The 15,014-nt window shown below is 45.1% G+C and overlaps 1 protein-coding gene across 1 annotated transcript in view; it reads left to right on the top strand.

Annotated features, from left to right (window-relative positions):
* The first annotated feature begins 1,654 nt into the window (after nt 1–1,654).
* LOC142891854 (stAR-related lipid transfer protein 13-like) overlaps nt 1,655–15,014 on the top strand; it is a 45,383-nt gene continuing 32,023 nt past the window's right edge. The window contains exons 1-5 of the mRNA XM_076031762.1: nt 1,655–1,751; nt 2,499–3,189; nt 7,467–7,589; nt 9,408–9,587; nt 13,925–13,955. Coding sequence (XP_075887877.1) covers nt 1,717–1,751; nt 2,499–3,189; nt 7,467–7,589; nt 9,408–9,587; nt 13,925–13,955 — 1,060 coding nt within the window. The 5' untranslated portion in view covers nt 1,655–1,716. The remainder of the gene's footprint in view (nt 1,752–2,498; nt 3,190–7,466; nt 7,590–9,407; nt 9,588–13,924; nt 13,956–15,014) is intronic.

Raw genomic sequence — 15,014 nt, 5'->3', positions numbered from 1 at the left:
AATTATCTCTTGGATTTTGTGAGGTGTAAACAGTACATGGCGTCAAGATAAGGCAGCTTGTGAAATCCCCTGAGGTCATTTTCAAATTTGTCTGTCGAGTTTTCTGCAGTTTTTCATTGAAAAAAAAAAAATCCACTCAGAGCAACCTAATCTATAGTATGCACTTGTTTTTCCTCTTAAATTGTAAAAAAAAAAAAAAAAGGTCAAGATAAATCCCACCACCTCCTCAGCTCCTCTTGCTCTGATTGTTTTGACCCTGACCCAGATCACTGTTACTCTCCGAGGCAGGAATGTACTATACGGACGAGCGTGTCTCTGCAGGTTGTTGTTGCTCGTATTGACATATGCGTTATGTTTTAATTATTGTGCATCAGTCATCACAACAGTGGAGCGCTGCGTGAACATCTGCATGGGATGCGACGTCTGGTGGCTGAAGCTTTTGGCATGAAGTTGTTCAAGCAAGTTGATGTGGGTTAGCAGATCTAACTACACCAAGGCATCATATTACATGAAAGGTGGGAAAGACATTTACACTTTTGTGTAAGAGTGAAGTTGCACTTTTAAGCTTGTTTTCACATCTTTCGCATTCCATCTGTGATCTCTGCATCAAATCAGGAAACCCTGAGCAGATCCATGTTATGGGTTACTGTAGGAATGTGCTGTGATAATGTCCCAAGACCACATGACGCCTTTAAATGCTCCACACTAGGCCTTTTAAAGATGACTGGAATACTTACTGGTACTGTTTCAGATAAATGGCCTCCAAGTTGGCTCATGTGCATTTTAGTGAGACATCACAGAGCGTACACATACCTTCACTCTTCACTCTAAGTGTACCCTTCACCTTGACCGTGTCTCCCCGCACCCTTGATGGAGCAATAGGTTTGGACAGGCAACATCACAGTCAAGGTGAGCCGACAAATATCAAGCCTCTCCTGCAGACCAAAGACGCTCTGTGTTTGCTGGCAAACACGAGGAATTCCGCAGTGCACTGACAAATTTTTTAAAGATCCTTCTTGTTGATCAGCTCCTGTGTCCCGTCTTGTTGAGCAGGGAGCGGGTGGAGGGGAAAAGTCATGTACTGCGCAGCAAATCAGCAAGGATGCAAACATGTTGAGAGCGTTACCTCATGCGTTGTTGAGGAATGAGCTTCCAAAGGTGGGGAGGGGTTCAGGGCTGGGGGCTGAGAAGCCCTCGCCTGGAGCCGAGTTTGGCAGCAGTGAGTGATGAGGAGGAACGGGCAGCTGAGGGTTCCACCACCCACTCCAAGCCTTTTTAATCATTTGTCATCATCTGTCTGAGCCTAACATGGTCTACGTGCCGATTCTGAAGATTTGATGATCCCTTCATTCTCTCCCGCAGTTGTACAATTGCCTGCTTGCACGCACGCATGAATGCAAACACACACACACACACACACACACACACACACACACACACACACACACACACACACACACACACACACACACACTCGCACACACGTGTGCATGCATGCACACCTGCCTGTCTATGTCTAGCTGAGGTAATGCAGAGGGGGTGGGCCTGGGGGGGGGGGTCCTCTTATTTTCTTCCCACCTCTCGTGACAGCGTTTCATTTTTTCAGAACACAGTGAGCAATCTTTTCAGAAGTTCGCTCACTGTGTTTGCAGTGTGTCAGGCAGCTTAAAGCTCCGCTGGATACATGAGGGTTTTTTTTTCAGACGCTAGTGTCAAATGTCTTGGTTGGAACAGCAATTCCAAAACATCAGGTATGTAGGTTTATTTGTTCTTAAAATATTTTTGGAGATAAAATGATAAACCGTTATGATGTATATAACATCATAACGATATGTTATTATATATATAACATTATTATATACATAATAACATAATAATATATATATATATATTATATTATACACATATATATATATATATATATACACACACACACACACACACACACACACACACACACACACACACACACACACACACACACACACACACATATATATTTCTAAAAATGTTTTTTGTTTGGAAGGAACTTTTCACTTGCACCTTCAACTGAATAAGATTTTCCTGGATTTTACTAAGACATAACGTTTTCCCAGTGCATCTTCTTACTGCAATTTCAGACTGCCCAGCTGAACATGTATTTTGAAGTGTCAAATCACTGATTGGTCACTTTAACAGGTTGCATCTACTGCATTTCACATTGTATACCAGACTTGTAATATGTTTTATAAAAAATAACCTGTGTGTTATGTGTTTAAATAACATGTCACCAGGTGCTTTGTCATATTTGATTTCTATCTCCTCGAATATCTACAGCTCGGCTTTTACAGCAGTTCCCACCTGGACATAGTTCAATTTTACCCCTAAACCTATTGATTTGCAGCTGATGATAAAACACTCTGAGAACTGGTTCACTCACTGTACATGTCCACCTCAGCAGCAGCAGCAGCCTCACAGCTCTATCCACCCAAAAGTCAAGTTCCCCTTCTGACTCAAAGATCTAACAGCAAACTGAGAACTATGTCTGAACCTGTCCCCCTGCTACGTCCCACCCTGGATCCCCTGACCAGTCGTGGATGGATGGGTCTTTGGATGGATACCAGCCTGCCTTGTGATTCTGTCGAACAGATTGGACGTCAGAATGTAGACGTTTCAGAGACTGTGGCTGTTTCAGAGCAGAGTAGTGAAGAAGCTAAGAACCTGACGCGCTGCGGAGCTTTGTCATGTCAGCGAGAAGCCAAAGAAATAGTTTCTGCCATGGGCAGAGACGGTTCCAAGCACCTGCCATCACATGTGAATTTGTCTGAGGACTGCTCCACGGATCTGAGGATTGTGAAACACAAGCCGAGCTCCATTGTGTTCTGTGATCATGACCCAACCTCCGAGGACCAGGGAGGCCTGAAGGAGAGCTCAGACAGCGGGGGGTCCTCCTCGCCCACCACCGAGGACGGAGAGCGGCAGGACGACAACGACGAAGACGACTTCCCGCAGGCTTCGCAGCACAAGGAATTCCTCGTCAGCCGTCGCCGCCGAGTCCTGAGCAGAAACAGGAAGAGCTTGAGGAAGAGGCTGGATGCCCTCCCCAAAGGCACAGCGGCGTCTGGCTGGAGAAAGCCTGCCAGTGAGGCCAAGCCAGAGGTCGCAGGTGGCCTGGAGGAAAGGGAAGCCGGGCAGAGCAATGGGAAACAGGTGAGACAAAACACAAGATGGGAGGAAGTGATGATGACAAGAGTCTGACAGTGTTTGTTTTTAAGCTTTGGTCGTTTAACACGACTATTAAGCCCTCACAATCACATTCCAATTGACAATATCCCCCTGCATTAATAATGATGATAATGATAATAATAACAATAAGTAAAAATCATAACAATAGCTCACATTCAAGTAGGTTGAAATGAATGAAAATCTTAAACAAATAAGTACAGAATCTATTCCTCAGTGTTGTAATTTAGTAAACTGTTCACATGCTCATATTTAACTGTGATCAAAGATGCATATTTTCCTACATTACTTACAATGTTCCACTTTTTATTAATATACCAGCATGTTAACTGAAGTGTGAATGCATTTAGTTTCCCTGCGACCCTGAGTGCAGGAGGAAGCGGGTATAGAAAATGGACGGATGGAATATTTAGTTTCAGCGAGCCCTACTGTAGCCGCTAGAGGGCAGCAATGCCACATTCACCTTTCATCAGGTCAGCGTTAGCTCATTTCTCCAGGACCGGACTTGTCCCGCCTCTCCATCACTGGGCTTTGTCCAGTTAAGATTCAACTATGGTTCTCTACATATATTTTGATCATTTTTCATTGACTACAGATTTAATTCCACCCCCAAGTATTCATTAATAACAACAATACAAATGTCTTCTTTTAAAACCACATTTTAATACTTGGACGACGACAAATACAAGGTAGACAAGGCAAAAGCGACCTTCCCAAACAAGTGATGAGGAAAATCAGACAGAGATTTACATATAGTTGATATAGTATTTACAAATGAGTGGAGTTGGTCAAGACTGCTGTTTTCTGGAAGGAGGGACTTCCAGAAGGTTGTGGCAGCAATGACAGAGGCTGTCACACCCAAGGGTAGCGCTGGGTCCTGGTGTCTGATGGTCCTGCCACATCCTTGGAGATGGTGAAGGAGGAAGAGGAGGACGCAGGGTGTGTGGAGGCCATGTTACTGAGGACTTTGCAGATTGTGAGGAGTCAGCCACAGTCACAGTCACTAACTGAGGTCGACGTACTCGCCCCCACTTTCAATTTTCTCTGTTCACTTTTTATTTCAGAGGAAAAAGCGTTGACGTCCTCTCTACAGAACTACGCTTCATTCCCAGCCCAAACAGACTGAGATCACAAGCTCACTGTGATTTAAAATCTTTTGCAGCATGAGTTATTATTATTATTTTTTTTATACCATTATCATTATTATTTTTAAATTTGACATTAAGATTCTGGAAGGTGTCCTGACATTTTGACATTCCTCTGGCCTGGCATCTCAACTCCCCAGCATGCACTTGGGCAAAGCCCGCCGGCGATCAGTGTGAGCGTGCCTCCAACTGAATTCTCACACCTGTCAGAGCAGCTCTGGGCGGCTGGCACCGTCCCACCACATCTCCTCCGCTCTGCCCTCCTGGACTGAAATGAAAGCATTTCGCTCTCACCCTTCCCTCTTTCCCATTGTGCTTTCTCGCAGATTGAGCGATTAAAGTCACTTATTGACAGGCTTCGGCCGGCGCTCATTTGAATACCTGTTCAGTCAAAGAGGCCCCATTGTGGTTCCACATTCTTAGAATAGCTCGGCCAGGGCAGTCCATGATGTGAGCCACAGCGATGCCAAATAATTTAAAGAGCTTTGAGAGAAAAATAAAGAAAGATCACAGTGACAATCATTTTTCACTTAAATGTAGGTTGAAATGAATTCATGGGAATCTTAAATGAAAAAATACAGTATTTATGCACGAGTGTTGTAATTCAATTAACTGTTAAATTATATCACAAAAACTTCCTATAAAAGCTCATATTTAAATGAGATCAAAGTTGCACATTTTTATTAATATTGCCAGAATGTGATTGATATGTTTTTATCTCAAATATTATTTTGTCACTACTACTGCTACTACTACTACTACTACTACTACTACTACTACTACTACTAATACTACCACTACCACTATTACTCCTACTACTTACTACTGTAGCTGGAAGAGTTATCTAAAGGGTGCCTCTTTTGGTACCACAGCAGTTTCAATATTGTCCAGAAGTGCATTGAAACAGCCAGTGTGTACAATTTTGAGTTGTCTTGCTGGTATGAAATCGTACCACAAACAACGTTAATCCCAGTTTTCTGACGTCCTACTTCATCTCAGATCTTTCTTGTAATAGCGGTGATGAGATCAAATCCTAAACCTCCGGTCTGGTCCACATTCTGGGCTTCTGCAGATACCTGGCGGATAGTTCAGAGAGCGGGGTTGTGGAACGTCAACCCCCTGTGTTCACTAGAAATTTCAGTTGACAGCAAATTACATTTCCACTCTCTGCCGCCGGCCTCCGTTGTGAACTTCCTGTCTCCGTTTCATGTTTAAATCCACATAATTGTGTCGTTTGTGATTGGAGGAACTGATAACATAGCTCGCTCCTAATCAACGGTGACAAAACGACCAGACTCAGTCCAGCTCTGGACTCAGCCGAGGTTTGAGGACCTGCCTTTGGTTTGTCCTGGGGAATTCTCTGTCATTCATTGGGCTCCGCAGATGCATCGCATTAATCTCGAGCCCTCTGCTTCGCGGATGTCAGCTATAAGCGACCACATCACTTCTGTTTGGACATGAAAACCTCCAGCTCCTCCTCTTTCCTTTCCTCCTACGGAAGCCATGGCTTGATTTTTATCATGGACGGATGCATAGACGCGTAATGAAATGGTCTTGTAGTGGAGACACTCCGACGCATTAAATGCACTCCGCTCACTCTCTCTCTGTTTCTCCAAGCTCTACGCTCAGGAGCCTATTAACTTTTCATCAACCTGGAGAACACTCGGCTGCACGTCGCCGGGTCACCCTGACTGCCTGGCAGTCAGCCGTGCTGCTGCAGTCTCTCACTCCTTGCGCTGGCCCCCCTCACCCTCACCCTCACCCTCAGCCCTGTCCCACACAGTCAGGGGTAAAAATAGCACCCCTCTCTCTCTTTCTGTACATAGGCAGCCCTCTGTGTTCCTGCGCGCAGGAATCTGGAGACATGGGGGCTGTAACACGCAGGAAATGGCTTTACTGCCCAAGCCGTTGCCGCAGATATTATTTAAAGCGGGGGCCAGCGTGATGGGCTTGGGAATAGGAGGGAAGAGAGGGGCGTGTTTGTGCCTGCGAGTGGGTGGGAAGGTGTGGACATGCTTGTCCCTGTGCATGCATGCATATATGTGTGTGTGTGTGTGTGTGTGTGCATGTTATAGTGAGGGGGCTGTTTTTGGACTTCAAGCTCCTCAAAGGGGCCCTATGTGCTGCTATCAGCCTCTGGGACTCTGGGATTGGCAGCCGAAGCCAGAAACAAAGCAGTTTGTTCATTTCCTGGAAGGCCAATGAACAAGTGTCTCAGTCAGAGCCCATGACTGATGGCTGGGGTAGAGGTGGAGGAGGAGGGGGGTGGGGTGCCAGTGGGGCTGCTGTGTGTCACAGAGCCGTGTTGAATGGGGAGATATTTGTACACATTTTTACTACAGCGTGTGTTGGCTGCACTGTTTACACACCACTGAATGGGATTACGCCACTCTTTGTCCTTCCCCCACATTGTTTAATTCTAAGAAAAATCCATAATCTTCCGTCTTGGGATCAATAAAGTGCATCGATCGGTGTACTTAGCAGACCATAGGTGCCAAACATTTGACCCGAAGTGTAATTATATTTGGCCCACAAGGCAATACAAAATCACTACTAGAGCTGGCCTGCCACTATCATACAGCACATGTTGTGCTAACACCACCAATCCCAGAATGCTCTACTCAATCAGGATTGCACATTCATTGAGGGATATTAATATTACTTAATTGCTTTATTGTTGTTAATTTATTTAAATGTATTATTAGCCAGTTGAAAAAGGTTCCTGTTTTTCATTTTTTAGTATTTATTTGTTTTTAATATTGTGTGTGTGCAATGTTAAGTTTAAGTTTATTGTCTGTATTAAGCTTTGCTTGTTCAATATGGAGGTTGAAGCAAAATTTGCTTGGGTCTATTTAAAAAGGTTCACTGTTCTATCTGGAGGAAGATTTTTTTCAATAAATATCAATGTTGGCCTGCGACTTTGTCCAGGTGTTACATTTCGACCCCACTGTGTATTTGAGTTTGATACCCCTGACTGAGACCATAGCAGGGTTTAAAACAAGCAGGGATGTCGGCCCACGTGTGTTCAGCAGGCATGACAAGACTTGGTGCATCATCAGCCTTATCTGTGTGTGTGTGTGTGTGTGTGTGTGTGTGAAGCTCCCCCAGTGCGTCTCCATGACACTGCTGATGAAGAAGCTGGATGACCTCAACGACGGCGTCCAGGAGGAAGAGGACGCCGCTGATTTCTCCCACGCGGCCGAGGAGCCGCAGGGCCCTTTGGTGAGTCAAGTCTGTTTAAATCAGCCCTAAACGCTGGTTTATTTATATAGAGACTCTTAGTGGGCACCAAGTGCATAAATATGGAATGTTATCTTCCAACGTAACTCAAAAGGCTGTGCAGTGCGTATAACGTAGTTTTGCGTTGCAAAGAAAATGTGAAAATATGGCCCCAATGAGATTACCTGTATGAATAAAGGTTAAATTAAATAAATGAAAAACAAAGCACCCTTCTTCTATAAAGCATTAAAAAGTATTTGAATTAACATTGAGTATACTGAATTGGAAATCAGTGGAATAAATACCAGGCAATCATAGTAAAATAAGGAATGGTCCTTTTTCATCTAACTGTTGCTTCTGTTGTCTGAGCACAGACTGCCTCAGACAATGTCTTATTTCATCATTCCTAAATGCTCCTTTCTAAGCAGTAAGACACAATTCATTGTGATCTGTTCTGCTGTCCTTATCATTAAAAAAAAAATCAGCATTTACTCCTCTGTAGAGTCCAGTGAGCGTTAATGAAGCACCGCAGTGTCGGCTCTGCTCTTCCAACATTATGAACCCTGAGCTGCAACTGTGCAACTTTAGGAGGAGGGGCCATGAAAATAAAAAGGCATACTCTGTGCTTGGGGGGAATTCATGCATTGCTGTGCATCATGTGCGGCCGCACACACCCTTAAATAAAATGTACCACAGAGTCATCAGGCAGTGAACCACAGAGCCGACTCAGTGGAACAGGCTGACGGGGCTGCAGTCACCGCCACCCACTAAACACCACGCAGCTTAATTAAGATGTGGAAGCTCTCCAAGCCTGTTTCTTACCCGCTGTTCATAAATCAAGCCGCCACCGAGCCGCTCGTCTTCTGGTGAAGTTGGGGGTGAAGCGGCTGGTGTCATCTCGCATGAAAGGTGTATTTCATGCACTTCTCCTTTTTGTAAACAGCTCCCGTGCAGCTCTCCTCATAGGACATTCCAGCTGCCTCATTATGCTGAGCAAGTGTAAATCTGCAAACCTCTAATCGCTCTTTAAACAGTGCCGCAGAGCAGGAGGAATGCACATAAAGGGACTGTATACAAATCCAGTTTATGCTCATCAAACTGTCTGGCACGGCGGGAAAATTGGACGGGTGTGTTTTTAGGACAAAAGTGTGATGATCAGTAACACAACATCAGCAACAAAAAACTGTCAGATCAGCCGCCTGCCTTTGAGCTGAGTGTAATAAAGGCCAATTATCACAAAGAATTTCAGATATTTTGAGAGTAATAAAGATGAAATAAGCTCAGCCCAGAGGGACGATGTGTGACTTTCTGTTTGGCAGTAAAAGGCTGTTGGGAGGTTTGGCCATGAGCCAGAATGATTCGTGGTTTGAATGTAAAAGAATGACTGCATTCTCTTAGAAGTGTTGCATAGTCTTCATGCAGACATGAAGTTTGGCACAAAGGTCTGGAGGGCAAATGGTCTCCTCTGTCATTCTTCGTTTGTAATTAGTTCCGTTTAAGCAGCGTCTCATCCCCACTTTGCATGCCATGTTCCAAAAAATGTCTCTAACGCTTGAAGGCCCCTCATTAGATCCATTTTTAGATCTTTGTTTTCCATCCTGTATTCCAGTGGAGCAGCCTGAGGCGGTCAGTTGTCCATTAAGCTGTGCATATGTTGCCAAAGCAGTATATTTAGCCCTCTGTTTACAGCCTCCAGCAAAATATACTTTGCCCATATCTTCCTGCTGAAGATGGGCCCCTCTGACTCCCTGTTTTCTTCTTCATCATCACCCTGGTTGCCTCCAATCTGAGCTCCACCTGACCTCTCCTCCGTCCTTGCAGAGCCGTCTGCCTGCCGGCAGGACGACGAGCCGAGTGCTGAGTCACGATCAGGAAACCTCCAGAGCTACGGACAAACACGAGCCCTTTGCCAGGCGGCCGTCACGACCTCTGACCCGCAGTAGGCCGCTGACCCGCTCGTCTCTCTCCTCGGCGGCACATCTCCAGGCCCGGCGGGGCAGGGTGAGTGTGGCCACCACCTGTTTGCCACTGTGGTTCGCTGTGATTTTGACAAAGGTCAAAAATGACACAAAAACTTGTTTCTTACCAACCTCCTCACAGAAGGCAGGGATATTCAATATAGGCTCTTTATCACCTACACAAATAGACTATCAATTGTGCTAGACGTCATTTCTTTTTTCAAGAGGTTTTTTTCCAGATGGTCTGACCTTTACATTGTCTGCAGCGACACGTTAGAATCAGTTATTGCTTTGCATAAAGGACTGACTTACAGAACTATGAGGCAGAACAGGCGACACGGTGGTGCAGTGGTTAGCAATGTCGCCTCACAGCAAGAAGCTTGCGGGTTGTGGAGATCTCCCTGTGTCTACTGGGTTCTCTCCAGGTCCTCCACCTTCCTCCCATGGTCCAAAAACATGTAGGTGAGGTGAATTGTATAGGTGTGTGTGTGTGAGGGCAAACGGTTGTTTGTCTTTCTATGTGGCCCTGCGATGAACTGGCCACTTGTCCAGGGTGCCACCCTCCTTCACCCTATGGCAGCTGGGAGAGGCTCCAGCTGACCTCCATGACCCTGAGTGCAGGAGGAAGTGGGTATTGAAAATGGATGGATGGATGAAGCAGAACAAGTAAAGGAAGTAAAGGATTTCTCTTGTTGGGATTCATTCATACTTACATTCGTAATGTGTACTTTGCAGAATATGGGCCCTTATTATGAGACCTGGAGCTGGTCTGCAGATGAACATATCCAAGTGTTTCTATGAGAAATCTTTTGCAGAAACCAGCTGTGTACGTGTCGACAGAGGGCCGGGCATATTTTGCTTGCTCCAACAAATACTCAGAGGCATGGCTTGATATTTTATCCTTCCCTGCAAACACATTGACCTCCTGTGGCCCTGTGTTTCCCCTGGGAATTTCCACCCACGGCTCCTCACTTTAAACAATTTTCAGCGAGGGGCTGCACTGGATTCCTCCGTCCTCCGTCTCTCCTCCTGGGCCTCCATCCAGTCGGCACGTCCCCTGCTGTTGTCTAAATAACATAAAAGTAGAAAGGATGGGACAGTTTTGCTTCGTCCAGCAACGTGCAAGATGGTTGGTTTTCCTCCGTCAGCAGTGCGGCTGTAACAGAAACCCGTCTGGTAAACAAAAAAAAAAGCAGGGCTGGACTGTCAGACCCGGGAGAGGGAAAGAGGAGAGAACAGCATCACTTTCACTCTGTGTCGCCAATGTGAATCAGTGTCTGAGAGAGAGAGAGAGAGAGAGAGAGAGAGAGAGAGAGAGAGAGAGAGAGAGAGAGAGAGAGAGAGAGAGAGAGAGAGAGAGAGAGAGAGAGAGAGAGAGAGAGAGAGAGAGAGAGAGAGACAGAGAGACAGAGAGACAGAGAGAGAGAGTGTGTGGGCAGGTATTAGGGAGAGAGCGGCAGGGACCGTGGGATCAGGCTGATGCTGAGGAGTGGGTTTATTTTCACTGATAAAATACAGCTGTCCAAACTGACGTGGACACACACACACACACATGCAAAAATAATATCAGTGACTCAAAACTATTGGTAAGCCACAATGTTGACGTGAAACTGTACCGGTTCTGTATTTAAACTGAGGTGTTCTTGGTCACTATTTTCGATATCAGTACACATGTTTGCAGCGAAGTAGACGGGAGTTCAACTTTGCTTGAAAAGTTCAACTTTTCAAGCTGCATCGGATTCCCTTTGCTTGTGTTGGAACCACACAGCTGCACTTAAAGAAAAGATGCAGAAGATAAACAGGAAGTGACTGCTAGCTGAGCTGCTGCTGCTACAAAGAACTACAGCAACTGAATGGACCTCCCCTGTCCAAGTGCTTTGAATGGGATCTTTATCAGAAAGACACACAAGATAAATCCACAGAATCGAGGAAACGCTCCATCTTCCCCCTAATGCCAAATACAAATACCCTGAAACTAATAAACATATGATTCACTATGACACTATAACCACCTTTTGTTGATGTCTGGTCACAGTTAAAACACCGTCTGAATCACTGCCTGTTATATAAGAATCCACTTTTAGTGCTCCTCTGTCTTTTTATGACCTTAAATGGGACGAATGATTTGTCATGTTTATTTTTTTTTTCCCTTTGAGGAACTTACAGTAAATGCCGTGGCTGAGAAATGCCCACAAGAATGATGTGGCACTTCCTCTATGACTGTAACTGCGTCGCTCCGTGGATCCCGCCTCTGTAGGAAGAGACAAGGGGTTTTTCAGAAGAATGTTGTTGCTTTCCCTTTCCCTTGTGACTCTGTCCTTGTGTGTGTGTGTGTGTGTGTGTGTGTGTGTGTGTGTGAACATCAGCCCCCCTGATCTCCACCCGCCTCATCACCTCCACCCTGCAGGCCCACCTGCCGATCGTTCAGCTCCAGTTTAAAACCCCTGGTTGTCCATCGTCGATGCTGTGCTTTGTCCTTTGCCATCTGTGCTCACAGCTCTGCCAAGCGCTCGCTGAGCTTTATCCTACATAAACGGAACGTTCCGTGTTTAGTAATACGATCCAGAGGAATGACACTGACGATGCTGGATGCTGCGCCTCGTGGCCTCCATTTGCATGGAGGTGTCTAAGCAGCGTTGTCCACCGAGCAAAGAGCCTTAAATGACCTGCTCGTGCCTGTGTCAGCAGCTCCTCTCTCAGTCTGCGTTGTGTTGCTTCTCATCGTGCCTCTGTAATTCCCATGATGCATCAGAACGTACAAGCCAATCGGAACGAATCAAGACACAGCGAGTATGACTGCGCGGTGTCACGCATCCTAAATAAACTATTTTCTGTGGGATTTCTGGCCTTAAAAGACGTTTCTTCTTAAGACCTTAACAAAAATCTACAACAGAAAGATTTATTGCGAACCAAGATTTAGGTTGTATTCAACCTGTCAGCCATTGTAAAGGGTTTTCTATGGGAAAAAGGCTTTTTTGGGCCACATGGGATTTTTTCCTTGCAATACCACGGGTGGCCATTGGAAAAATCTGTATATCCAGGTCTTATGATACATCCACGATACGCATATGTTTGCTTTTCACAGCCTTCCTTCTCCTACTCCCCCTCGCCCGCGATCATCGTAGTGCCCTTTGAACTTTAACCCTGAAGCTGCGACAGACGTTACAGCATCACTGTGAAATTCGGAGCACATAGAAACGTCATATTCAGCACACGTCCTTTTGTTTATTTTTCAGCAATTTACTTCAGTCTATAGTCTTTAGACCAGATGTTTTAGGACCTCCAGTTACTGTATGCATACTAAGCTATTTTTTGGGACAGACGACTGGATTTTTGGAATGCAGATCTAATCATTACTCGGAGCTTGTCATTGGCGGCAGGCAGCAGTCGTCTGCTGATTGTGTCGTGTCGCAGCTGAACAGAGTATGACTGGTTGTGGAATCCACGACGAAATATCAAGATGAGAAGAAAACTCTTTCCATTGGGAGGTCGGCAAGATGGATGAGAGAGGGGCCATCCATCTATTTACTGTCACCACTTATCCTGCAGTCAGGGCTGTGGTGGTGGTGGTGGTGGTTTGGGAGTTGGGCGGCAGCTCCCAGTTATCTTAGGTCGAGGGTGGAGTTACACCCTGGACAAGTCACGAGTTTATGATCAAGAGTTTTAGAGTCAAACTCTGAGTGATCCAGCTGCTGAGCTGTTATTATGGGTGTTTCACTCCTGGTGGTATTGGTTTGATTGATTGATCAAATCAGTTCCGGATGGCAAATTTAATGTTCTCATGCTGTTGATTAGATTAGATAAAACTTTATTAATCCCAAAGGAAATTCAGGTGGTCAGCTGCATTACATTCATTCCAACAATAAAACCAATAACACCATCAGTCTCTTCTCTGTACATTTAACTATTATTTTTTGGTGGCCTTTATCTCTCATTGCCTCTGTTGATGTTTGTTCTCAAAGCAGTTTACATCTATTACATTGCTTTGCTCTTCCCAGCTGGAACGCCAATCTTGTTTTTCATCCAGTTCATCATCTTCCATCTTCACACATTCTTCACTTTTTCCTGTTCAAACCGTTTCTAATATGCAAACAGATAAACTGTCCGAGCTCAGCGGGTTTTTCCTGTAAGGCGTAAACACTAAAATCTGTTTCTTTAGTTTTGAACCAGATTTGGTATTTGGGTCATTTTTCCCAGTGTAGCTACTTGCTGCTCCTCCTGAGTGTCTACCAGGGAGACTGAGTCACTGGGCACTGGGTAGTGCTGAGTTTACATTCTGAGAAGCTTTGGAGTTTTTGCATGAATCCAAGTCAAATCTTGTATATTTTAGCAGTTTTGTTCTGGAACTCATTGTGTATTTCTCCTCTCTTTTCATGTCAGGCTGCTGCAAGAATGACCGGTGCATCAGCAGGTAGGATAACACTGTGTGTGTGTGTGTGTGTGTGTGTGTGTGCGTGTGTGTGCTTCTCGTGTCCATTCATTTGGATTGTTTGCATTCCCGCTTTGGGATAAAACAGGACTTCTGGGAATGTCTCCCACAGGATTCCCGGCCAGAATGTCAAAACTCAACCAGCCAGAAGTGATGATACACTCTTTCTCACATTTCACTTATATTGACATATAAACAGCACCTTCTCGATGGATGCAAGCGACATTCAGATCGAGCGGTATAAACACGATTATGTACAATTTCCATATGTGAATATGTGAACCAGGCATGTCAAATGAAAGCTTTTCTAAGTCCTGTGGATTTTCTTTCACGTGTCCACGTGAGAAAAAGGCCATAGACAACTGGGAGGTGATTGGACACTTTACAGTAGAAGGCTCAGATTTTTATGACCAGTTTAGCCAGGAAGATACAATCAGGGGCTTTTGCTTGGTGTGAGAAGTAACAGGAAGAACATTACAAATGTTTCTCCCGACGATAACTTCTAATTCCTCTAGACTAGACTAACTGCTGCTAAAGAGACCGGCATGGTAAACAGCAAGCTTAGCAGTCACTTCCTGCATTTATTCATCATCTTCTTGGGCTCGCGGGGGCAGCTGGCAGCAGTTGCTTCCTGGTTTTGTCAAAGTTAAATGAAATCTGAATGGTTATGGAACGACAGCACTGATTAAAAAACCCTGTGTCCTGGAGGTGGATGAGGTGGATGAGCAAAATTTCAAAAGTGAGTTCTAGGCAATCCAGCTGCTTTGCAACCTTCACATACTAAAATTTTCAAATGTGAAGAGCAGCTTTTCTTGATATTGAACATTTCAGTCAAACAGATTCTTCCCCCCTCTTGTTGTACATTACATGTTTCCTTTTCCTCCTTTCCCCTCTGCGCCTCCTGCTCTGCTATCACAAGGGTGCAAGCAGATGATGAATGAGTCCAACTCTGACCCTCGGTCATATCTCTTATCCTCAGAGCGAGTCCCTGTTTGATTGACGCGGACAGGAGATGTTGTTTGAGAGCAACCCCAACAGAAG

This window comes from Nelusetta ayraudi, unplaced genomic scaffold, assembly GCF_046127955.1.
Source record: "Nelusetta ayraudi isolate G7.1 ecotype Tasmania unplaced genomic scaffold, CSIRO-AGI_Nayr_v1 ptg000033l, whole genome shotgun sequence".
In the NCBI taxonomy this organism is placed as follows: Eukaryota; Metazoa; Chordata; class Actinopteri; order Tetraodontiformes; family Monacanthidae; genus Nelusetta; species Nelusetta ayraudi.
This window is presented reverse-complemented; position numbering and strand designations above follow the sequence as displayed.